General features: G+C 42.1%; 1 protein-coding gene across 9 annotated transcripts in view; it reads left to right on the top strand.

Annotated features, from left to right (window-relative positions):
* The window catches only part of lama2 (laminin, alpha 2), a 143,185-nt gene that overhangs the window by 52,241 nt on the left and 65,913 nt on the right, over positions 1 to 25,031 (top strand). For all 9 annotated transcript variants that reach the window (XM_071413667.1, XM_071413665.1, XM_071413673.1 and 6 more), the window contains exons 13-18: positions 8,050 to 8,151; positions 14,532 to 14,743; positions 15,045 to 15,156; positions 17,146 to 17,259; positions 20,252 to 20,379; positions 21,045 to 21,131. In XM_071413667.1, coding sequence (XP_071269768.1) covers positions 8,050 to 8,151; positions 14,532 to 14,743; positions 15,045 to 15,156; positions 17,146 to 17,259; positions 20,252 to 20,379; positions 21,045 to 21,131 — 755 coding nt within the window. The remainder of the gene's footprint in view (positions 1 to 8,049; positions 8,152 to 14,531; positions 14,744 to 15,044; positions 15,157 to 17,145; positions 17,260 to 20,251; positions 20,380 to 21,044; positions 21,132 to 25,031) is intronic.

Genomic DNA, 25,031 nt, shown 5'->3' with positions numbered 1-25,031 from the left:
AAGATATTACAGTTTTTAATGTCCCGTTGGTAGGATATACGTGCAGGATGGAAGGCAAGGGCAGATCAGCCACTCGTCGCCTGATCCTCGCAAGGCACCCTGATCTTTTCCACGAAATCTCAGTTTCCTTCTCCAGCGAATCACGGGGATCTGGGCCTGGTCGGGTGTCTGTAGTAGTATATCCCCTCCCGTCAGACTCATTGAAGAAGAACTCTTCGTCCAGTTTGAGGTGAGCAATCGCAGTTCTGATGTCCAGAAGCTCTTTTTGGTCATAAGAGATGGTAGCAGCAACATTATGTACAAAACAAGTTATGAACAACGCGAAAAAACAAACAAAATAACATGGTTGGTTAAGAGCCGATAAGATGGCAGCCCTTCCCTCCAGCGCCATCGTAAACTCACTCAGTTTGTATCATTGTTGAGTTAGAGTTCTTGAGATTCAGGTAAAATAGATCAGATTACCACCACACAATAATTAGAATGAAGTTAACACAATGTTGTCATGGTTCCTCCTGGCACCAGAGGGCGACAGAGACTGCCCTAGAGACTTTTATTGGACTCAGGTGTGTCTTATTATTTCATGATTGTGTCCCTGTTAAGAGAGGTGTTTTTATGTGGTCGTTTGCAGAAGCTTGAATTGTTTACCGTGTGTGTTCAATTCCTGCGTGATTTTTCGAGACGTAGTGTTTGTTGTTTTTTCAAGTGTACTGTGATCCTGCGGCTACCGTATCTCAGTAAAGTATTATGTTTATCTTTAACCACTGATTCCTTATCTGGTCGCTTCTCTGCATCTGGGTCCAAACTTACCACGTCACAAATATAGCCCCCATAAAAAAATGTGTACAGCTGTATATTCACTTGTTTGACATATCAGTGAAAAAAATGCATCTTAATTGCTGCCTATTCCTTTAACTTCTGGAACTGATTCTTGACCACGTATATCCTGCTTCTCCATTTAACAGGGGATGTGGTGACAGATTTACAGGAGATAATAAAACCCATAAACCTGCAAACAAATCTCAAATTAACTTTTTTAGACAGAAATCTCCACGTGTTGATTGACTATTGCCCTTGTGCCGAGGGCTGCCTCCTTGCCTTCCCTGGCCGAGCAAAGTGAAAGGAATAGCACCAATTACAGCGGCTGCCTCTTCACTGAGTTGTGACCTATCATGGGTAATAGACTATTATGATGATAAATGAACCCATCTCGGTAGCGCTTGCCTGAGTACACACTTCAGCACTTTCTCCCAGTGAGGAGCGGGGGCCATTACCCCTCGCCTTCAGATTGACAAGGCCGACGGAGCGCCGAGTGCCCAAGAGAATATGCATGGGTGGGTGCCAATGATTGTTTTACCCATATGAATGTATTTATTTATTGTGTGTGTGTGTGTGTGTGTGTGTGTGTGTGTGTGTGTGTGTGTGTGTGTGTGTGTGTGTGTGTGTGTGTGTGTGTGTGTGTGTGTGTGTGTGTGTGTGTGGCTTCATTTGTGGGCTGGGCCCCCTGTACGAGGTAGTCTTCACTGGGAACCTATAGACTAGAGACTGAGAGAGCGCCACCTATAGGATTCTAACAGAGCTCTGAGTAGACACTGTCATACTGTGCTCCTCTGTCCCACTTGACAGTAGAGAGGAGGACATTCAGCCACTCCTAGCCTGTCCCAGACTGCAGCTCCAGACTGCATGCTGTGGCTAACACACCGTGATCGTCCCTCTACTCCCTCTATTCCCGCCACACTGCAGGGGCAGAGGCCGCAGGGCATAAACGGCCCCATTTCCAGGCTCTGCCACTTACATGTCTGATGAACTGCAACAAGGACGCCTTCAAAGCTGCCTGCTCATTCAGCAGATACTGGAGCTTTTTTCATAAGTGGATCGACCGTCTTTTGTTTGTTGGTTTGTTTGTTTTAAAGAAGTCCCCATGATTCAAATATTGTATTTGTTAGAGTTTTTTTTTTTTTTACAACAGAACTCTATTATAAATGTGTGGGTTGCTTAGAAACAAGATGTGTGCTTGCTTATACAGTACTTGCCAATTATTTTTATGATACTCCAACTGTTTTAGTAAATTGCTTAGTTCTTCTGATCTACATCTACCCCAAATACTTTAGAAAAACATGGCGGAAATGTTTCCATGAAGCACAGCAACCCAAACAAATGGTATTGGTTACAGATGGACAAACAAGTAGGGAAATTCTTGTAGCTTTTGAGTCAGCAAATAGTCTCTGCCCCGGATCTTTTCACTTTGGACGGTCTCATTGGGGCCAGTTAAAGTGTTCCCCAGATGTCCGTGTTTCCAAGCCCTAGTTTTGGATCATCACCCACTATGCACAAACAAAACAGGACCCCATATTGGAGGCAGTCAGAGGATCTGAGCAGAGCCCCCTCTTTGTAGCATTCCTGTGGGTGGCCGGTGGGAAAACACACATTGATGCCTCCTGGATATTAATGTCAACAGAGCCAGAGCTCGTAATGGGGGAACAGATGTCAGGATCTATGGGTTCCTGGGGTCACGGTGCAACTCTTGTTTTCAGAAGACCAGCGGAAGGTCGGATGGTCTGTTGTTAATTTCCTGAAAGATGGGCCCTGATTACCCCCCTCCTCTGTTTTTGTCTCTCCCGCTCTCTCGCTCCATCTTTGTCTGGGCATATTTGGTGTGGGATGGCTGGCAACTCTGGCTCTCTGTCTCTGTTCTAACATGGCCTCCCCTGTGATGTATAAAAGTGGATCCGAACCCCAAAGTCCTCTCTTCGCAGTGCTCTCTTTATTTGTCCTGTAACTCAATCTGTCCTCGTGTAGCAAAATACAATTTATTATGGTTGTTCAGGATCAGCCACTGTGCTCCAGTAGGATTGTGAGATATACGATTGTATCTGAGGAGCTCTTGTTATGTATCCCAGACAAAGAGATCCTACTGCGACATGGATGGTTTATTGATGTGAGTGTCCTGTTGTGTGTTTCTGACGCTATTTACAGGAGGATTAGAACTTTGACACGAGTGGTGTGCTGACGCATGCTGTTGCTCCTTAACAAAAGGTTTGATTTCCCTTGCTCCTCCCACCCACAATGCACTTCACCTTCATAGACCAGCCCCTTTGTTCCACAGAGGGTGAAGTGTTCTCAATGTGAATTGGATTTATGTGAGGAAAGACTTTGTCATGATATTATAATAGGACCTGCACCCTGTACACGACTCACTTTAGCCCTTGTTTATAGAAACAAATAAGGCTTTAGCTCAATCCTTCTCCAAAACCCCATGCTTAGGTACAATAGTAACATTTTATATCTATGTTGGTTGTCTGCCCAGCTATGCATGAATTATATCCTAAATGGATAGACATCAGCGATGCCAAAACCAATGGTTTGACAACGCAAATGAATAGATGTTGTGCTTTGGTGCTGCTGAAGTTCTGGGTCTGATGTATGTAGCTCCCTGCTGTGGCTGGTCTTCTAGCCAGCGTGTTGATGGTGCTTTTATTTATTTAACTAGGCAAGTCAGTTAAGAACAAATTATTTACAATGACGGCCTACCCCAGCCAAACCCTAACCCGGGCCAATTGTGCGCCGCCCTATGGGACTCCCAATCACGGCCAGTTGTGATACAGAATGGAATCGAACCAGGGTCTGTAGTGAAGCCTCTAGCACTGAGATGCAGTGCCATAGGCCGCTGCACCACTTAGAAGCACCATTGGGGCTTGAAAGGCCTTCAGTTTTCCCTGACCAGATGATCTAACCAGGAACAACTCTGGTCCCTAGTTATATCCAATACAGGTCTCTTGGTCAGGGAAAACTCAGGGCCCCTCTGATAAGTGCTGAGTGGGAAGTGGTTTGCCCTCCAGGTCCAGTCTAGTCTTAGGTTCTCCCAGGTCAGATAACGACAGGGCCTTTCATTCAACACAGCAAAGCCCCGAGAGCTCCCTGCTATAGTCTCAGCAGGGGGCCAGGAGAGGAAAAGAGAGCAGCTCAATAACACCAAGATAAGAGGGCCCCTTTCTAGCAGGAAAAACACAACACACATCTCTGCTTTGTTTGGAGAGCTGGAGCCAGAGGAGAGAAGAAGAAGCAGAAAGAAAGAAAAACAAAGATACACAAATACAAAGGAGGTTAGGCTGTCCTGGATCCGAGAATGTGTGCTCAACTGTACAGACAAGACGCCCTACATTTTAGGAATGCAGTCATCATTGGAACAAAACACACTTGTGGCTGTGGCAAACTAGGCATCCTAATCTTCAAGAGCACAGTGCCTGTAACTGTGTCCATCTTTAAGGTTCTTTGTTTAAAAGCTGATTGTTATGCATCTGTCTAGTACAGCCTCGTCAGTATTACTGCCAGGCATGGGTAGTGTGTCCCGCTATAAAACCTGTCCCTTAACGATCATTACACACAGCTCGTAATGTCACTGAAGAGGAGTGGAGATTTGTTGGTGGTGTTGGGTCATTTCACACTTCACTGGGTTTTAAAGGGGACTCTAGATCATTTTAGCTAAGTATTATATCCAAGCTGAGTACTAATGCAATAACTCCTATGACCCTCACTATGCATGCAGACCTAATCTCGGTCCTTGTCTTTACATGCTATTAAACTGTAAAAGTGCATTTGATGGTGGTAAGACTTTCTGTTCTATGCAGGGCAAGTTATCATATACAGTCGCATTATACACATACAGTTGAAGTCGGAAGTTTACATACACTTGAGTCATTAAAACTTGTTTTTCAACCACTCCACAAATTTCTTGTTAACAAAATATGGTTTTGGCAAGTCGGTTAGGACATCTACTTTGTGCATGACACAAGTAATTTTTCCAACAATTGTTTACAGACAGATGATTTCACTTATAATTCACTGTATCACAATTCCAGTGGGTCAGAAGTTTACATACACTAAGTTGACTGTGCCTTTAAACAGCTTGGAAAATTCCAGAAAATTATGTCATGGCTTTAGAAGCTTCTGACAACATTTGAGTCAATTGGAGGTGTACCCGTGGATGTATTTCATGGCCTACCTTCAAACTCAGTGCCTCTTTGCATGACATCATAGGAAAATCAAAAAAAATCAGCCAAGCCTTCAGAAGTTTTTTGTTGTTGACCTACACAAGTCTGGTTCATCCTTGGGAGCAGTTTCCAAACACCTGAAGGTACCACGTTCATCTGTACAAACAATAGTACACAAGTATAAACACCATGGGACCACGCAGCCATCATATCGCTCAGGAAGGATACGCGTTCTGTCTCCTAAGGATGAACATACTTTGGTGCGAAAAGTGCAAATCAATCCCAGAACAACAGCAAAGGACCTTGTGAAGATGCTGGAGGAAACAGGTACAAAATATCTATATCCACAGTAAAACGAGTCCTATATCGACATAACCTGAAAGGCCGCTCCGCAAGGAAGAAGCCACTGCTCCAAAACCACCATAAAAAAGACAGACTACGGTTTGCAACTGCACATGGGGACGAAGATCGTACTTTTTGGAGACATGTCCTCTGTTCTGATGAAACAAAAATAGAACTGTTTGGCCATAATGACCATCGTTATGTTTGGAGGAGAAAGGGTGAAGCTTGCAAGCTGAAGAACACCATCCCAACTGTGAAGCACGGGGGTGGCAGCATCATTTTGTAGGGGTGCTTTGCTGCAGGAGGGACTGGTGCACTTCACAAAATAAATGGCATCATGAGGAAGGAAAATGATGTGGATATAGTGAAGCATCATTTCAAGACATCAGTCAGGAAGTTAAAGCTTGGTCGCAAATGGGTCTTCCAAATGGACAATGACCCCAAGCATACTTCCAAAGTTGTGGCAAAATGGCTCAAGGACAACAAAGTCAAGGTATTGGAGTGGCCATCACAAAGCCCTGACCTCAATCCTATAGAAAATATGTTGTCAGCACTGAAAAAGGGTGTGCGAGCAAGGAGGCCTACAAACCTGACTCAGTTACACCAGCTCTGTCAGGAAAAATGGGCCAAAATTCACACAACTTATTGTGGGAAGCTTGTGGAAGACTACCCGAAACATTTGACCCAAGTGAAGCAATTTAAAGGCAATGCTACCAAATACTAATTGAGTGTATGTAAACTTCTGACCAACTGGGAATGTGATGAAAGAAATAAAAGCTGAAATAAATAATTCTCACTACTATTATTCTGACATTTCACATTCTTAAAATAAAGTGGTGATCCTAACTGACCTAAAACAGGGAATTGTTACTTGGATTAAATGTCAGGAATTGTGAAAAACTGAGTTTAAATGTATTTGGCTAAGGTGTATGTAAACTTCCTACTTCAACTGTATGCACACCCCTTGTACTATCTTCACAAGGGAATACAATTTGATTTTCCCTACCTAACTACACAACCTACTCCCCAAGTCAAATCACATTTTTTAAAACATTTTCCAAGTTAATAAAAAATTAAGATGTATTGATTGCATTGTCTTCACACCCCAGGTGTGTTGGCACCATGATGTTATTGGTATGCTTGTCATTGGCAAGGACTGGGGAGATTGTCAGGATGAAAATAAATCTGAAAGGAGCAAAGCCCAGGTAAAAAGTTAAGAGGAAAACCCTCCTTAGACTTCTGCAAACCTAATTTCTGGGATATGACTAAAGAGTTAATCTGGGTGATTTTTCCACAAATAGACAGGTATTTTCCTTTCCAAGGTAGCAAGAACTTATCTATTCTTTCGGGATATGAATACCAAGTATGTCCACTTCACCATCAGACCATTGTATTGGTAAACTACACAGTAATGTAACATTTGTATTTTTTGTGATCCAATACGTAATATTATAATCATTATCATAATTTGGTTGTAATCCAGAGACATTAGAACATTATCTAGATCCTCCATGAGGCTGTGGAGGGATTCAAATTGTGGATTTAAAAGAAAACATGAATCATCAGCGTACATTGACACTTTTGTTTTTAAGCCCTAGATTTCTAGCCCCTTGATATTATTGTTGGATCGGAATTTTATAGCTAACATTTCAATGGCCATAATAAATAGATATGCCGATAGTGGACAACCTTGTTTTACTCCACTTGACAGTATAATACTTTCTGAGAAGTAGCCATTATTTACTATTTTACACCTAGGGTTACTATACATAACTTTAACCCATTTTATAAGATATTATCTGAAATTGAAATATTCAAGGCATTTATACAGCATATAAATTCCAGTCGTACTTAATATATACACTGCTCAAAAAAATAAAGGGAACACTTAAACACCACAATGTAACTCCAAACTCCAAACTGTCCACTTAGGAAGCAACACTGATTGACATTAAATTGCACATGCTGTTGTGCAAATGGAATAGTCAAAAGGTGGAAATTATAGGTCGGGCCCTCATACCACCCTCATGGAGTCTGTTTCTGACCGTTTGAGCAGACACATGCACATTTGTGGCCTGCTGGAGGTCATTTTACAGGGCTCTGGCAGTGCTCCTCCTTGCACAAAGGCGGAGGTAGCGGTCCTGCTGCTGGGTTGTTGCCCTCCTACGGCCTCCTCCACGTCTCCTGATGTACTGGCCTGTCTCCTGGTAGCGCCTCCATGCTCTGGACACTATGCTGACAGACACAGCAAACCTTCTTGCCACAGCTCGCATTGATGTGCCATCCTGGATGAGCTGCACTACCTGAGCCACTTGTGTGGGTTGTAGACTCCGTCTCATGCTACCACTAGAGTGAAAGCACCGCCAGCATTCAAAAGTGACCAAAACATCAGCAAGGAAGCATAGGAACTGAGAAGTGGTCTGTGGTCACCACCTGCAGAACCACTCCTTTATTGGGGGTGTCTTGCTAATTGCCTATAATTTCCACCTTTTGTCTATTCCATTTGCACAACAGCATGTGAAATTTATTGTCAATCAGTGTTGCTTCCTAAGTGGACAGTTTGATTTCACAGAAGTGTGATTGACTTGGAGTTACATTGTGTTGTTTAAGGGGTTCCCTTAATTTTTTTGAGCAGTGTATATATAAAAAAACTGTGCAAGGGGTGTGTAAACTTTCACTGTGCACAGTACATAAAATGTTGACTTATGTTTGTTTACAGCTCCCAGCCTATGGAGGAAGTCTTGTCTATACAGTCTCATATGATGCAGGGGAGAAAGACCAGGACATCCGAGTTAACTCTTCTCCTAATGTCATAATAGAGGTAAGTGCAAATAGCCTCATAATGCGATTACATGTGTTAGGTTAGGTGCCAACACGAACTCCTTCATAGAGCAAGTGCTCCCATAGAGAATGTTGTTCCAAGTAATGTTCAACCTGATTGGTCTAGACTGATCATGTGACATGTCCCTTTTCAGTTTCAAAGATCCTTTCAGCGTTTTTTGAAGTTCACTCCAGACATGTCTGAATGCTATGTCTGGTTTCATTTAAAAAGTGGTTTGGCGCAAAGCAATGTGTTGTGGATAATCTGTGTGCGTGTCTGTGTCTGTGTGTGTGTGTGTGCGTGTCTGTGTGTGTGCGTATGCGTGCGTGTGGGCTCATAGTGTTTGACAGCATCTGGCTGTCATTAGCTGATCCTCCAAAAATGAGCTCAGCTTAGTAGTGCTGCAGTCTTTTGTCTCCCATATGCCTTGTTTTACACATTCCTGCTGGTCCCCATGGCAGAGCTCTATCTATCTTTCTCACAGAGGATATCTTTAACCAATAATAATTATGAGGATAGATCAGCTATGAAACTAACAGACAGTTTAGTCTATAAAATAACATTAGTTGCACCTTTCTGATCCCTTTTTTATTTATTTCCCAACACCACCCCTGGTTGGAGGATCAAGTGGAAAACATAAAAATTCTATATACATGTATATACAGTACCAGCAAAAAGTTTGGACACACCTACTCATTCCAGAGTTTTTCTTTAGTTTTACTATTTTCTACGTTGTAGAATAATAGTGAAGACATCAACACTATGAAGTAACACATATGGAATCATGTAATACCAAAACAGTGTTAAACAAATCAAAATATAGATCAAAATATACATCAATACAAATCAAAGTAGCCACCCTTTTCCTTGATGACAGCTTTGCACACTCTTGGCATTCTCTCAACCAGCTTCATGAGGTAGTCACATGGAATGCATTTCAATTAACAGGTGTGCCCTGTTAAAAGTTCATTTGTGGAATTTCTTTCCTTCTTAATGCGTTTGAGCCAATCAGTTGTGTTGTGACAAGGTAGGGGTGGTATACAGAAGATAGTCCTATTTGGTAAAAGACCAAGTCCATATTATGGCAAGAACTGCTCAAATAAGCAAAGAGAAACATCATTACTTTAAGACATGAAGGTCAGTCAATCCAGAAGATTTCAAGAACTTTGAAAGTGCAGTCGCTGTACCGGTTCTCGTCCTCTTCGTTTGAGGAGTAGCAAGGATCGGACCAATACGCAGTGTGGTAAGTGTCCATTTTAATTTATTAAAACTGAACACTGAAAAATACAAAATAACAAAGTGAATCATACCGAAAACCGAAACAGTTCTGAAATGTGAAACAAACACTACAACAGTAAACAATCGCCCAAAACACACAATGAAAAACAGGCTACCTAAATATGGCTCCCAATCAGAGACAACGACTGACACCTGCCTCTGATTGAGAACCATACTAGGCCCAACACATAGAAATCTAACAACAGAACAAAACATAGAAAAACAACATAGAATACCCACCCCAACTCACGCCCTGACCAAACTAAAATAAAGACATAAAAAAGGAACTAAGGTCAGAACGTGACAGTCGCAAAAACCATCAAGCGCTATGATGAAACTGGCTCTCATGAGGACCGCCATAGGAAAGGATGACCCAGAGTTACCTCTGCTGCAGAGGATAAGTTCATTATAGTTAATCACACCTCCGAAATTGCAGTCCAAATAAATGCTTCACTGAGTTCAAGTAGCAGACACATCTCAACATCAACTGTTCAGAGGAGACTGCATGAATCTGGCCTTCATGGTTGAATTGCTGCAAAGAAACCACTACTAAAGGACACCAATAATAAGAAGAGACTTGCTTGGGCCAAGAAACACGAGCAATGGACATGGAAATCTGTCCTTTGGTCTGATGAGTCCAATTTTTTGATTTTTGGTTCCAACCACGGTGTCTTTGTGAGATGCAGAGTAGGTGAATGGATGATCTCTGCATGTGTGGTTCCCACCATGAAGCATGGAGGAGGAGGTGTGATGGTGTGGGGGTGCTTTGCTGGTGCCACTGTCAGTGACTTATTTAGAATCCAAGGCACACTTAACTAGCATGGCTACCACAGCATTCTGCAGTGATACGCCATCCCCTCTGGTTTGCGCTTAGTGGTACTATCATTTGTTTTTCAACAGGACAATGACCCAAAACACACCTCCAGGCTATGTAAGGGCTATTTGACCAATAAGGAGAATGATGGAGTGCTGCATCAGATGACCTGGCCTCCACAATCACCCGACCTCAACCCAATTGAGATGGTTTGGGATGAGTTGGACCGCAGAGTGAAGGAAAAGCAGCCAACAAGTGCTCAGCATATGTGGGAACTCATTCAACTGTTGGAAAAGCATTCCAGCTGAAGCTGGTTGAAAGAATGCCAAGAGTGTGCAACGATGTCGTCAAGACAAAAGGTGACTACTTTGAAGAATGTAAAATCTAAAAAATCCATTATAATGTGTTTATCACTTTTTTGGTTACTACATGATTCCATATGTGTTTTTTCATAGTTTAGATGTAGAAAATAGTCAAAATGAAGAAAAACCCTGGAATGAGTAGGTGTGTCCAAACTTTTGACTGGTACTGTACAAATAGCCTCCTCAAATTTGTACTGGACTCCAAGTGCATCGTCAAATCAACCAATCCCTCTAATATTAATTCCACCCCTCAGATGTCCAAAGACTAATCCATCCTTCCCAGTACACCACCATTTACTATTTCCTTTGACATACGTTCTTCTATTTTAGTGTGATGTCTGAAAAGTGCCTTGAGCCTCTCTATTTGTACAATTTCTACCAAGATTACGCTGAAAATAAATACTTCACCTAAGAGTATAATCATATTTCCCATTTGTAGGTCTATCTGAACACAGACATTATGACTCAATATCTACTCTTGAACCTGACTGCAAAAGTGAGCTACCGAAGTGCAGTACCAAAAGAGATGATCTATTGATTCTGTTTCTTCGTTGCAGAGTCTGTACAGGGCTGACTGTTCAATGCCCCATTAATTGAGCATTGTTTTTGTGATGAGAATTTTATATAATAGTTTAAATTGAAATGAACGGATTGATGCATCAACTTTTGTTTTGTATATCAGTTCATAAACCGGTTGCCATCGTATTGGGACATAAAAAATCTGTTCCCAACTTCTCAACTTGTCAAACCTCTCGACCTTAAGTGAAATTGATACATTTTATGATTTATGCTAGTTATTTTAAGCCATGAATGGTTTTTGATTGGCAGCAATTTTAACAATCCAAACTCATGTTCATAAGATAAATATGCCCATTTAACTGGTTTGCCATTCCAGACAAAATTAAATACATTTTTTTCTCGACTTGATAAAAGATTCTCCTGGAGTTGGTAGAGCCATGATTGGATTCATATACTGTGAAATCACTACGGGATTAATTAGGATAATTTTCCTGTAGATGGACAGGTGTTTCCATCTCCACAGTTTCAATATCCTATCTATTCTACAAAGTTTTCTACCAAAGTTAGTATTTGCAACAACGTAACATTTTTACGGGATATGTACACCAAGCACATCAACTTCACCATTTGCCCATTTAATCGGGAGACCACATGGCAATTAAAAGTTTGTATCTTTTAGAGACCCATCCGTAACACTTATCATAGTTGGGTTTTAGTCCAGAGAAAATTGAGAAATTATCCAGGTACTCAATAAGGCCATTCAAGGTTGAAGATTGAGGACTCAAGTGAAAACTTGAATTTTCTGCGTAAATTGGTAATTTTGTCTCTAATCCCTTAATTTTTAGGCCCTCAATGTTATCACTGGATCTGATTTTTATCGCTAACACTTCCGTAATAAATAGGTATGGTGATAGAGAGCAACCTTGATTTACACCTCTTGACAGCTAAAACCTTTCCGAGAAGTAACAGTTATTTATTATTTTACATAAAGGGTTATTGTACATTACTTTTACCCATTTTATGAGAGATCCTAAAAGAAAATCCAGGCTCGTATTATCAGATTCAGAGGTACTGAGGTACTGTAGCAAAGGCTTTCTCAAAATTTGCTATAAAGATTATACCCGGTTTTCATGTATTCTCATAGTTTTCCATTTTTTTTCTTTGTTGTCTAATGTTGTCTCCAATATATTTTCCTTTTAAGAATCCTGTCTGATCAGACCTTTCTAATTCTGTGAGCAATACATTTTGCCAATATTCTTTCGTCATGACATTGAAGGGTAACTTAGATGAAGAGGTTCAGAGAAGAAGGCTAGGATAGAATAGTAAAAGACAAAATACATGTTTAAATATCTACAGAGTTGTCTACTGAAATCCATACATGCTTGCAAATTAGACAAGAATAAGAGAAGAATGAGAGGTCAATAAAATAATGATTTCTTCAAAGTGAGGATCCTTCCATCAAATTAAGCGAGGAAGATGTTCATCAGAGAAGACATTAATGCTCCTAACAAGCGCTCTGTTGACGAAGCTGTATCATCCAACATGACAGCAAGGACTGCTTGTGTTTTTTTATTACAACATATAACAAAACCGCTGTTGATTATCATGAACATAGAGTGGGCCCCAGAGAAGAGTGTATCTATTCAGTTGGTCTAGCTCTATACTAAATTTGCAATGCATCTGCGTTAGTTTGTGCAGCGCTCAGCATATATCTCACAGTAAAGGCTCTCTGAGGCCTATCCGATTGTTACGCTGCTCTGAAGACAAGGCCTACTTCACTTTCTGCCCCTCAGTCGTGAAACAGCAAATAAAAGAACCCGCTTTGAAGCTGGCTCACCACCGTTTTTTGTTGTTGTCGTTCACACAAGTTTGCCGAAGCTGTTTGCGAATCAATTAAAGGATTCATTTTAGCGTCGTTTAATCATTCCTGACATGGAGGAGACGATCGGCACTGACCTTGGGAGTGATACGCAGTATGCACGTTTTCTCCGTCGTTTGTTCTCTCTGTCTTCCCGGGCTATTACGCTAGCGAGGTGTCCTTTTACTAACGCTCCATCGTGGACCAGCGGTTCATCTGTCATCGTTTTCATCTTCAGTCAGCTGAGTGCAGTGAGAGGATTCATTCGCTGTCTTTTGTTTGTGTGTGTGTGTGTGTGTGATCCATGAGGAATGCTTTAAGATTTTCTCCCTTAAGCACTCTGAATAATGGGATACACACACGCAGTCACGCACACACAGTCACACACACACATACACAGTCATGCACACACATAGGTGAAATCATTCAAAACCCAAATTCAGCCACACCAATCCGATGTGACATTGATATGTCCTCTTGGCCTCTTTACAAAAGCTGGAGAACTCAGATCATGATTACAACCTCAGAGTTAAGCCTGAAGAGGTAGTTTATCCAGAGGATCTGGAAACCAGCAAGAGAGCCTGCTCTCTAGTGCAATCAATGATAAAATGCTAAAAACTATCAATCTGACAACACAATTTCAACCCTTTTCCATCCCAAATATCCTGTGTTTACAGATTGTTGGATGATATCAGAGGTTGGTCAGAGACGTCCCTCTTCATCTTCAGTGTGTATTTGTTATACTGGTGTTTGTACACAGATGTTTGTATTATGAGTCTGAGGGAGAGATTCCCAGCCCCATTAGTGTCAGATGACAGCCACCTAAGCTCAGTCACTGGGATTTATTAAGATATTGCAGAGAGGAGAGCACATGTCATACGTGATATGGCGAAGAGCCTGGATATATGACAGGTCATTATTGATAGTTAAACCCTGCTTTGCATGTGTACACTCCATTAATTCAGTGCAAATAAAGTGGCCGGCACCCATAAATTGTAATTTCCCAGCAGCCATTGGAACAGTAAATAAGCAGGCGGGATGAATAACATCTAATAATCCTCTATGATGATTCCCACCAGCGTGTTTGGAGATCGTACCCTTAAATTCTACCTGGCAATGCATCCATCGGCGGTATGCAATCAGCATTCCCTCTCTACTCCGTCTCTCTCTCTCTTTTTCTTTCTCTCGCTCTCTCTCTCTCTCTCTTGCACACATACTCACACAGATCTCTCTATTTCCTTTCAGCTCACACCTACACATAAATTACTATGCATACATTGAAAAATAACTCGCACACTTATTGAGTCAATGAACAATCTGGACACAAAGACAATTTCAGGAAATGTCACTCTTTATACAATTGAGCTATTCATGGTGTCTCAGAATAGAGTATTATTCATGTGTGGTACCCATGCTCCATTTATGGCCAATATTGACAGTCAGAGCCAAGACTTCGCATTCTGGCATGAGGCGATTAAATACATGCACCAACATGGATGCTGTCTCTCAAACGAGGGTTGGAAAAACTCTGACATTTCATCTCTTGCAGGGCGGCGGGATAAAAATGATTGACAGTCGGTTCGGTCTGCCGGTGTACCCTTTCTCGGAAAGCACAAAGAGAACTCTGCTCTACCCTGACCACTTTGAGAATCAGGAGACAGGCCTGCCTGTCAGCAAGAGAGATTTCATGATGGCTCTAACTAATGTGAGCAGCCTCCTCATCAGAGCCTCACACAGCAATGAGCGGGTCGCCATCTACAGGTAACCACACACACTGCACCCTCCTTTGTGCTGATCCACACTGATCTGCCACTACATCCGCTCTTTGGCACAAGAGGCCAAAATCAGCTGGAGTTTTCTGTGCTTGATGTTATTTGTATGTTAGAGAATGTCGTTATGAGGTCTGGCAAGACAGATCGGAGAGAAACGTTTCAGATCTCTGTGTTCTCATGTTCAACAGTTAATTTGATCTTGTCTAGATTGTATTTGAAAAGTTGACCTGATGCTCTTTTCTAATACTGTGATGTTCTGGTTCTTCCTGTATCTGTCCTCTCTTTACCAGGCTCCATTCTGTCAGTCTGGAGGTGGCCAGTGAGTTCTCCAGCAGTGAGAAGATGGCCAATGCTGTGGAGATGTGTCAATGTCCTCCTGGATACGGTGGAACGTCTTGTGAGGTAAATCACAGCTTTCATTTCCCCGCGATTTTGTGTGGTTTTTCTTGGGATAGGAAAATAAAAGAAAGTGAAAAGTGGCTGTGTGAGAGTGGCTCTCTGCTGCTGTGTCATTTTCACTTCCATTCATTGTAAAGTGTGTGTGATTGGTAGGTTTGGGTGTGTGCGGGCGTGCATGCTTACGGGAGCGTAGTTGGCTTGTAAGTGTAAAGAGAAGCTGACATACAGGTACAAACAAGGGTGTGCTATTACAGCAATCTGTACTCTCGGTTGAAAACTGTATTTTCTATTTAAAAAAGCGATGGGTATTGATTTCTGCATGTGGCGTTTTGTGCTGACACCAAATGTGTGTGGGGGAGGCGGCAGGGAGAGGGGGAATGAAATAGAATGCACGGTTATCATCAAGTCTTGATAGGCGCTGGAGAGGGAGAGAATGCTGGAAGTGACCTCGGTGAATAGCGGCGGTGGCGTGCTGTGAAGTGTGCGGTGACACTTGTGTGGCCTCGCGGCTCAGTACTAATCCTTTCTCCCTCAGCAAAACCATTAAACGTACAGAGTACTAAGAAAGATGCTGCCTGAGGTTTCATATCTACAAATCCAATTGCATAACCTTTATGGAAAGGGTAAATCTTCATAGTACGTGTATTGATGATTGTTTTATACTCTCTTCACCCAATGCCCAGGGGTCTAATATCTATTTATATGTGTTGTTTTTCTATGTCCTTTGTGTTTAAAATGTTTTTCCCTTGTGCTTCGTTTCTGTCCTTATCCTTTGAGAAAAACGTCCTTGCTGTTCTATGCTCACCATTATGCTCTTGCTTTTTGTAGGCAATCCTTTATCTAAGCCAGTCTTTTGTTTCTTCGGTGTAGTTTTCACCTTTCTCTTTCCTGTCTCTTTCTCCTCTCTTCCTTTCTTCCTCTCTGCAGAGGTATGACAGGGTAGCACTTCTTACTAAGGTCAGTATAGAGAGAAAGTGCAGAGCGAGAAAACACAGGGCACGTTTGTTGTTGTTGTCTTTCTCTGGGTGTATCTCGTTGTTTTCAGCCTCATAAGAAATGTTTTGAAGCGATGCCTGACGGAGTGTTGTGTCCGATCAATGTCCACGAGTGCATTGAACTACACAGTATCTACTGAGAGTTGACAAAATGGCTGATAAAGCTTGTGTTTCTAAAGCTTGTGTTTCTAAGGCTTATTTTAAGGCCATTGTACTATTGTGAAGCTTGCGCATTCCCTATTCTCTTACTTGTAATTTGAACTAATGTTTTGCTTTTGGATTAGTGTGTGCACCTACTCAGATAAAAACAGCCATTGTTTACCTGGAATTGCTTGCTTCAATTATTTTGACAATTTACTCAAATCAAATCAAATGTTATTTGTCACATACACATGGTTAGCGGATGTTAATGTGAGTGTAGCGAAATGCTTGTGCTTCTAGTTCCGACCATGCAGTAATATCTAACAAGTAATCTAACCTAACAATTTCACAACAACTACCTTATACACACACAAGTGTAAAGGAATGCAGTAGATACAGTAGATGGTATAGAGTACAGTATATACATATGAGATTAGTAATGTAGGGTATGTAAACATTATATAAAGTGGCAATGATTTGGGTTGAAGATCTGAATGTAGCATTTCAAATTCATTGTATTACTATTCCTGATGCATTTTTAAACAATAATATAGAAAATGTCTCTCCAACTGTACAAATCAAAGCACTTAGTGCAGCAAAATTGATGCATCAATTACGGCTTTGTAGGTCTAATTATGAACCGCAAAACAGCTTCTGAGGCAATTAAACGCCAAATCTCACTGACTAAAAATAGTCATTTATATTTCCACATTTTCCACTTTAGCTTGGAGACATTTGACTTGTTTTCACAGCGTTACATTTTTATTCATCTACAAAGCAGTGTCTTTAAACTGTCAACATTCTGTACCCGGTTTTTCATGGTCGTGATATGCCTTGGTGACTGTTTGTGTTGCAGATGTGTTCATCGGGTCATCGAAGGGTTAACAGCACCATGTTCAAAGGAGTGTGTGAACCATGCGACTGCCAAGGCCATGCCACAGACTGTGATGACATCACTGGACAATGCTTGGTACGTCGTCCGGGTTAGGGTTTGACCGGGGTAGGCCGTCATTGTAAATAAGAATTTGTTCTTAACTGGCTTGCCTAGTTAAATAAAGGTTAAATTCGTATTTGTTTAAAAAATATATATATATTACATTGACTGTCTAACACACAGGGACTTGTCAGTCGCAGGGGTGTGAGTTCTCAGAGCTGTCTCATTCCACTGAGCTACTTTAACATGTTCCTTCCTCCCTCGTTAATGGTGGACACAGCACCTGCTCCCTAGTTTCACCTTACAACAGGTCACAGCTGTGCTCTCCTAAAGACGCAGCGCATGGCAAATGCTACCATTGGAGATAGTAAAAAGTGTTTATTGTGTGTTTGAAGCTTGGCCAATCAACAGCGACAATTTGTTGGACGGATATGTTTGATAGTTCGCAGAAGACTATTCCTGACATCACCTACTGGCATCGTATGGCATTATGTCCTATTTGCATACGTGTGCTCCAGGTGTTGTAACAATCCCACCCTTGGTAATATTACCACTGTTAAATCCTTATAGCACTGGCTTTTGTGAGGATTAAGCCTCCACCTGAAGAGAGTTGCTGGTTGGTTCCCAACCAGGATACCATTTTCTATCCTATTGACTTTCTGCTCCCTCTTTTCATCCGCAGCCTGTGCGTGTTTTGCTCAGGGCTGTGTCGGTGGAGACAGATATCAGGGTGTACCCTGTGGAGATTTGTCATGACTCTGTGTTCAGATAGACGTGAGCTGAGTGGAGGGCTGTGTCCCGAGGGCCCGGGGCCAGTCTCAGCTGTCTGTCTGTCCTCATCCTAACAGCCAGCTAGCGCTCTCTGACCTCTCTCACCTTCTTCTGGCGCACCACTCCCACCGCTCTGTTCTCACTGTCTGAGCTGCCTTCAGACAGACTAGACCTCCTTCAGTATTAAACAGACGGACTGCTAGAACAGTGATGGGATGTTTTATTATATATCAGCTATGAGCAGGTGGAAGGGAGATGGGGATGTTAATGGGATGTTTTATTATATATCAGCTATGAGCAGGTAGAAGGGAGATGGGGATGTTAATGGGATGTTTTATTATATATCAGCTATGAGCAGGTGGAAGGGAGTTGGGGATGTTAATGGGTTGTTTTATTATATATCAGCTATGAGCAGGTGGAAGGGAGATGGGGATGTTAATGGGATGTTTTATTATATATCAGCTATGAGCAGGTGGAAGGGAGATGGGGATGTTAATGGGATGTTTATTTATTTGTATTGAATTCATCTTTATTCAAGCAGGTAAGGTCCATTGAGATCAAAGTCCTTTTTTTGAAGGGGAGCCCTGCTTCACAAAAATATCAAAATACAAATTATATAAAAAATACGTACATTAGTCGGATAATTTTTTTCAATACACTAAAATGTCCAAAAGGCACTAGTGCATCCAGTCGTCCAAATCGCTAGCGACAAAAGGAATTTCAAGAGTTCGCCATTCCTGTGAGAGAATAAGGTATTTTGTACTTCTGTAGGTTAGGGGCGATCATGCGCAGTAATCTGTCAGCTGTGGTGTCTACGGTAGGCTACTTCCCTGAGGCCTAGCGTTGTCTCCTCCAAGGCAGGTTAGTGCCTGTAAACGATGTCATGAGAGTGAGTTAAACCCTGGCCACCCTTCTCCTGCTCAGTAGAGTGTGCCTGCCTGCCTTGCATCAAGCTCTCAGGATTGATCCCACCAGGGATTGGACATTTTAACAGAGACAGGAAATGATTTGGAGAAACAAATAGGCCAAGCAAGTGGCACAGAGCCAGTCTTGTGTGGGTAAGGGGGTAAGCGCACGCCCCTCCCCCTTATCACATCAACCCCATTATCCATTATTAGCCTCCCCACCCCCATAATCAAGAAATCTTCTCTATGCTGGTGATTATGCTGAGTAGACATCTGCAATTGACTCAAGAGCGTTTAGGCTTTATTGGGGCTGACGATGCGAGGACCCAAAAAAACTGCTCTCATTTCATTAGCGGTGCATTACCGGAGTTTGGGTTAATGCCAATCTATGGGGAAATGCATTACGTTTAATTTGGCAACATCAGACTCTCAAAGTCTCTCCCAATTATTCACCAGACCATCCCAGTCAGACAACGCTATGGAGAGGAGACAGGTAAAACTTTGGGTTTCTTTGTAGATTATTCTCAAATTTTGAACATGCGTTCGCACGTGTGACTGCATTGCCAATCAAGCACAGCTGCTACTCAAACAAATTATGACAATGCACCAGATTTTTATCAAAAAGAAAGGAGGACCAAGGCACTCTTCATATAATTCAATGGCATGTGGCATGTTCAATGGAAACAACGGTTAAAAACTCAGACGCATTTCGGCTGCATGGCCGAAGCTTGGTTTCCATTGAACATGCGATACAAATAAAGACATTTTAATGAATTATATGAATAGTGCCTTGGTCCTCCTTTATTTACCAAAGAGCACCTTCTGTCTACAAAAACCTACTATTGTTTTTTTATACCTTTATTTAACTAGGCAACTCAGTTAAGAACAAATTCCTATTTACTATGACTGCCTACCCTGGCCAAACCCTAACACAGACAACACTGGGCCAATTGTGCCCCGCCCTATGTGACTCACAATCACAGCTGGTTGTGATACAGCCTGGAATTGAACCAGGGTCTGTAGTGTCACCTCTAGCACTGAGAAGCAGTGCCTTGGACCGCTGCACCATTCAAGAACCTTAGCATCTTCTGTCTACCAAAACCTACTATTGTGTACCTTAGTAACTTTCGTCTACCAAAACCTACTATTGTGTACCTTAGCAGCTTCTGTCTACAAAAACATACCACTGTGTACCTTAGCAGCACTTTCCTTCCTTCTCCTTTTTCTACACCAGATTTCTACTTGAAAAACTGGTTTATAGTGGATGTATAGCAAAAAAAAAGTGTGTACTGGTATTGTTCTAGAATGAAAAAATGGTTGTTAACCTAACTAAACCTACTGTATATTCCCAGGGCTGCACTGACCACACCACTGGATTCCACTGTGATGAATGTATCCCTGGTTTCTATGGGGACGCTACCAAGGGAACAGCCAATGACTGCCTGCCCTGCGCCTGCCCCCTCAACATCCCGTCCAACAAGTATGTCATCACATCTCACATGGAAATAAGTTTATATGACACTTAATCAGAATCCTTATCTAGCCATACTGACCTCTCCCTACCTATAATTCATTTTCATGACTCTAATCCTGTGTTTTTTGGGGGGGGTCCACCACCGTGACTGGCGGTGCTGTCGCCTAGATCTGTTGTGGTTCCACCATGTTGAAGTCGGTTACTTGTGAACAGGGCCAGAGACAATAGCTCCAGTCAAGCACTGGTAATGGGTGGTAATCCCCTGGTGGCCAGAGTGGAGCGGCGTGCCCCCAGGCCAGGAGCTGAGCAGCTGAGCATTCCTCTACACTAGGCCATAGTAGCAGAACCAGCGGCTAAAGAAAGCTTCTTCGCCCAGACATTCCAAAAAGGCAGTGCTACCCCACCGTTCCTGCCCTGGGATCCAGTGTCTTCTGAAATAGACTGGCCAGTCATTCCATCAGCCCTCTGTCAGGAACACTGGAACCTATCCCTGACCCAGCCCAACTCTTGCTCTATCTTTGGGATCAGGAGGGGGACAGGAGCTGGACTCTCCCTCTTTTTCAACTCAGTGATGTTGTTGTGTTTATGGGGGACAGAAGGATGGGGTTGTTGATACGTGTTTCTTTTCTTTTTCTTCTACTTCCTGTTTTTCTTACTCAAAAACATCGTAGTTTCAGCCCCACGTGCCATGTGGACCCGCGAGGGGAGCTGATATGTGACCGATGCCAGCCGGGGCACACCGGACCACGCTGTGACAGGTGAGTGCCCAAAGACAAAAGGAAGAGGAGTTAACACTCCTAGACAGTCAAAACAGTACTACCACAGTCATAACAATACTACCACAGTCATAACAGTACTACCATAGTCATAACAATACTACCACAGTCATAACAGTACTACCATAGTCATAGCAATACTACCACAGTCATAACAACATTACCACAGTCATAACAATATTACCACAGTCAGAACAATATTACCACAGTCAGAACAATACCACCACAGTCATAACAATATTACCACAGCCATAACAATACTAGCACAGTCATAACAATATTACCACAGTCATAGTAATACTACCACAGTCATAACAATATTACCACAGTCATAACAATACTAGCACAGTCATAGCAATACTACCACAGTCATAACAATATTACCACAGTCATAACAATACTACCACAGTCATAACACAGCTGCAGTCCGGTTGACTTTACTCGTGTGAGAGGTTCAGTGTCCTTTGTTACTGTCACGTTCCTGACCTGTTTTATGTTATTTTTGTATGTGTTTAGTTGGTCAGGGCGTGAGTTGGGGTGGGCATTCTATGTTTTGTGTTTCTATGTTTAGGTCACTTGTAATTAGCCTTATATGGTTCTCAATCAGGGACAGGTGTTTGACGTTTTCCTCTGATTGAGAACCATATATAGGTTGGCTGTTCACACTGTTTGTTTGTGGGTGATTGTTTCCTGTGTCTGTGTTTGTTGCACCATACGGGACTGTATCGTTCGTGTGTTTGTTTTGTAGTCAGTACTTGTTCGTTCGTTCTTCGTTACATGTAAGTTCGTAGTCCAGGTCTGTCTACTTCGTTTGTTGTTTTGTATTTTATTCAAGAGTTTTTCGTCTTCGTCTGTTTGTTGGAAATAAATAATATGTCGAACTACAACGCTGCATTTTGGTTCAATCCATGCTCCTCCTCGTCTGAGGAGGAGGAAGATGAAGAAGACCGTTACAGTTACCTGCTGTTTGGTATTGGTAGATTACCTGTTTCTTCAATGGGTTGTCGACAACTCTCTCTGAGAAATGCGAATGTCTTTTTGTATGTACAGTGCCTTCAGAAAGTATTCAGACCCTTTTACTTTTTCCACATTTTGTTGCGTTACAGCCTTATTCTAAAATTGATTAAATAAATGTTTTCGTCAGCAATCTACACACAATACCCCATGACGACAAAGCGAAAACAGGTTTTTAGAAATGTTTGCAAATGAATAAAAAATAAAAAACAGAAATACCTTATTTACATACAGTACCAGTCAAAAGTTTGGACACAACTACTCATTCGAGGATTTTTCTTTATGTTTACTATTTTCTACATTGTAGAATATTAGTGAATACATCAAAACTATGAAATAACACATATTGAATCATGTAGTAACCAAGAAAGTGTTAAACAAATCAAAATATATTTTCAGTTGTGTTGTGACAAGGTATACAGAAGATAGCCCTATTTGGTAAAAGACAAAGTCCATATTATGGCAAGAACAGCTCAAATAAGCAGAGTAATGACAGCCCATCATTAATTTAAGACATGAAGGTCAGTCAATCCAGAAAATGTCAAGATCTTTGAAAGATTCTTCAAGTGCGGCGGCAAAAACCATCAAGCGCTATTATGAAACTGGCTCTCATGAGGACCGCCACAGGAATGAAAGACTCAGAGTTACCTCTTCTGCAGAGGATAAGTTCATTAGAGTTAACTGCACCTCAGATTGCAGCCCAAATAAATGCTTCACAGAGTTCATGTAACAGACACCTCAACATCAACTGTTCAGAGGAGACTGCGTGAATCAGGCCTTCGTGGTCGAACTGCTGCAAAGAAACCACTACTAAAGGACACCAATAAGAAGAAGAGACTTGGTTGGGCCAAGAAACACGAGCAATGGACATTAGACCGGTGGAAATCTGTCCTTTGGTCATATGAGTCCAAATTTAAGATTTTTGGTTCCAACCGCCGTGTCTTTGCGGTGAACGGATGATCTCCGCATATGTGGTTCCCACAGTGAAGAATGGAGGAGGAGGTGTGATGTTGTGGGGGTGCTTTGCTGGTGACACTGTCTGTGATTTATTTAGAATTCAAGGCACACTTAACCAGCATGGCTACCACAGCATTCTGCAGCGATACGCCATCCCCTCTGGTTTGCGCTTAGTTGGACTATCATTTGTTTTTCAACCGGATAATGACCCAAAACACACCTCCAGGCTGTGTAAAGGTTATTTGACCAAGAAGGAGAGTGATGGAGTGCTGCATCAGATGACCTGGCCTCCACAATCATCCAACCTCAACCCAATTGAGATGGTTTGGGATGAGTTGGACTGCAGAGTGAAGGAAAAGCAGCCAACAAGGGCTCAGCATATGTGGGAACTCCTTCAAGACTGTTGAAAAAGCATTCCTCATGAAGCTGGTTGTTGTAACGCTCCACGGTAAGCTCGGGGAGTTGGCGCAGGTCTTCTACCTGACTTTGCCACACTACCTTGTAGCCCCCCCCCCCCCAAGAAATTTTTGGGCTTGACTCACGGGCTTCCTACCGCGTCGTCATGCTGCCTCCATTCGCCGGTATCCCTCCTCACACTGCTCCAGAGAATCCCAGGCGGGCTCCGGCATTCTCCCTGGTTCAATCGCCCACCTGTCGATCTCCTCCCACGTAGTGTAATCCAGACTCTGCTCCCATGTCCATTCCTCCTTGCGCTGCTCCTGCTGCCGCTGCCTGTTACCACGCTGCTTGGTCCTTGGTTGGTGGGTGATTCTGTAATGCTCGTCCTCCTCCTCGTCTGATGAGGAGCAAGGATCGGACCAAAATGCAGCGTATTGAGAAGACATAATCTCGTTTATTTAAACGAAGACGAAGAACACTTGAACAACTACAAAATAACAAACGACATGAACAGACCTGAACTTGAGAACAAAACACATGAACGCACGAACAGGACGGAACACACGAACGAACGAAACGAAACAGTCCCATGTGGTACAAACACTGACACAGGAACAATCACCCACAAACAAACAGTGAGAACAGCCTACCTTAATATGGTTCTCAATCAGAGGAAACGTAAAACACCTGCCCCTGATTGAGAACCATATCAGGCTAGTTGAATGAACCCAACATAGAAACACATAACATAGAATGCCCACCCAGCTCACGTCCTGACCAACTAAACAAGACTAAACAAAGGAAAATAAGGTCAGGAACGTGACACTGGTTGAGAGAATGCCAAGAGTGTTCATAACTGTCATCAAGGCAAAAGGTGGCTACTTTGAGGAATATAAAATATAACACTTTTTTGGTTACTACATGATTCCATATGTGTTATTTCATCATGTTGATGTCTTCACTGTTATTCTACAATGTAGAAAATAGTAAAAATAAAGAAGAATTCTTGAATGAGTAGGTGTTTAAACTTTTGACTGGTACTGTAAGACTTGAAATTGAGCTCAGGTGCAACTTGATTGGAGTTAACTTGTGGTAAATTCCATTGATTGGACATAATTTGGAAAGAGTTGACTCCAATCAAGTTATAGAAACATCTCAAGGATGATCAAATGGAAACAGATGCACCTGAGCTCAATTTCATATCTCAGAGCAAAGGGTCAGAATACTTATGTAAGCTATTTATGTTTCAGTTTTTTTATAAATTTGCAAACATGTCTAAAAACCTGTTTTCGCTTTGTCGTTATGGGGTATTTTGTGTAGATTGCTGAGGAAATTGTTTTATTTAATCAATTTTAGAATTAGTCTGTAACGCAACAAAATGTGGGAAAAGTCAAAGGGTCTATACTTACCAAATGCATTGTAGGTCTATGTTCGGTATGTGATGCTGTGCAAGAGGACAGATGTAATCCGCATGAAGAGAGAACTGTGTCAATAGGTTATAGATTGACCATA

The sequence above is a fragment of the Salvelinus alpinus genome, chromosome 8 (genome assembly GCF_045679555.1).
Source record: "Salvelinus alpinus chromosome 8, SLU_Salpinus.1, whole genome shotgun sequence".
In the NCBI taxonomy this organism is placed as follows: domain Eukaryota; kingdom Metazoa; phylum Chordata; class Actinopteri; order Salmoniformes; family Salmonidae; genus Salvelinus; species Salvelinus alpinus.
Note: the sequence above shows the minus strand (reverse complement) of the source record. Positions and strands in the feature narration are given on the sequence as shown.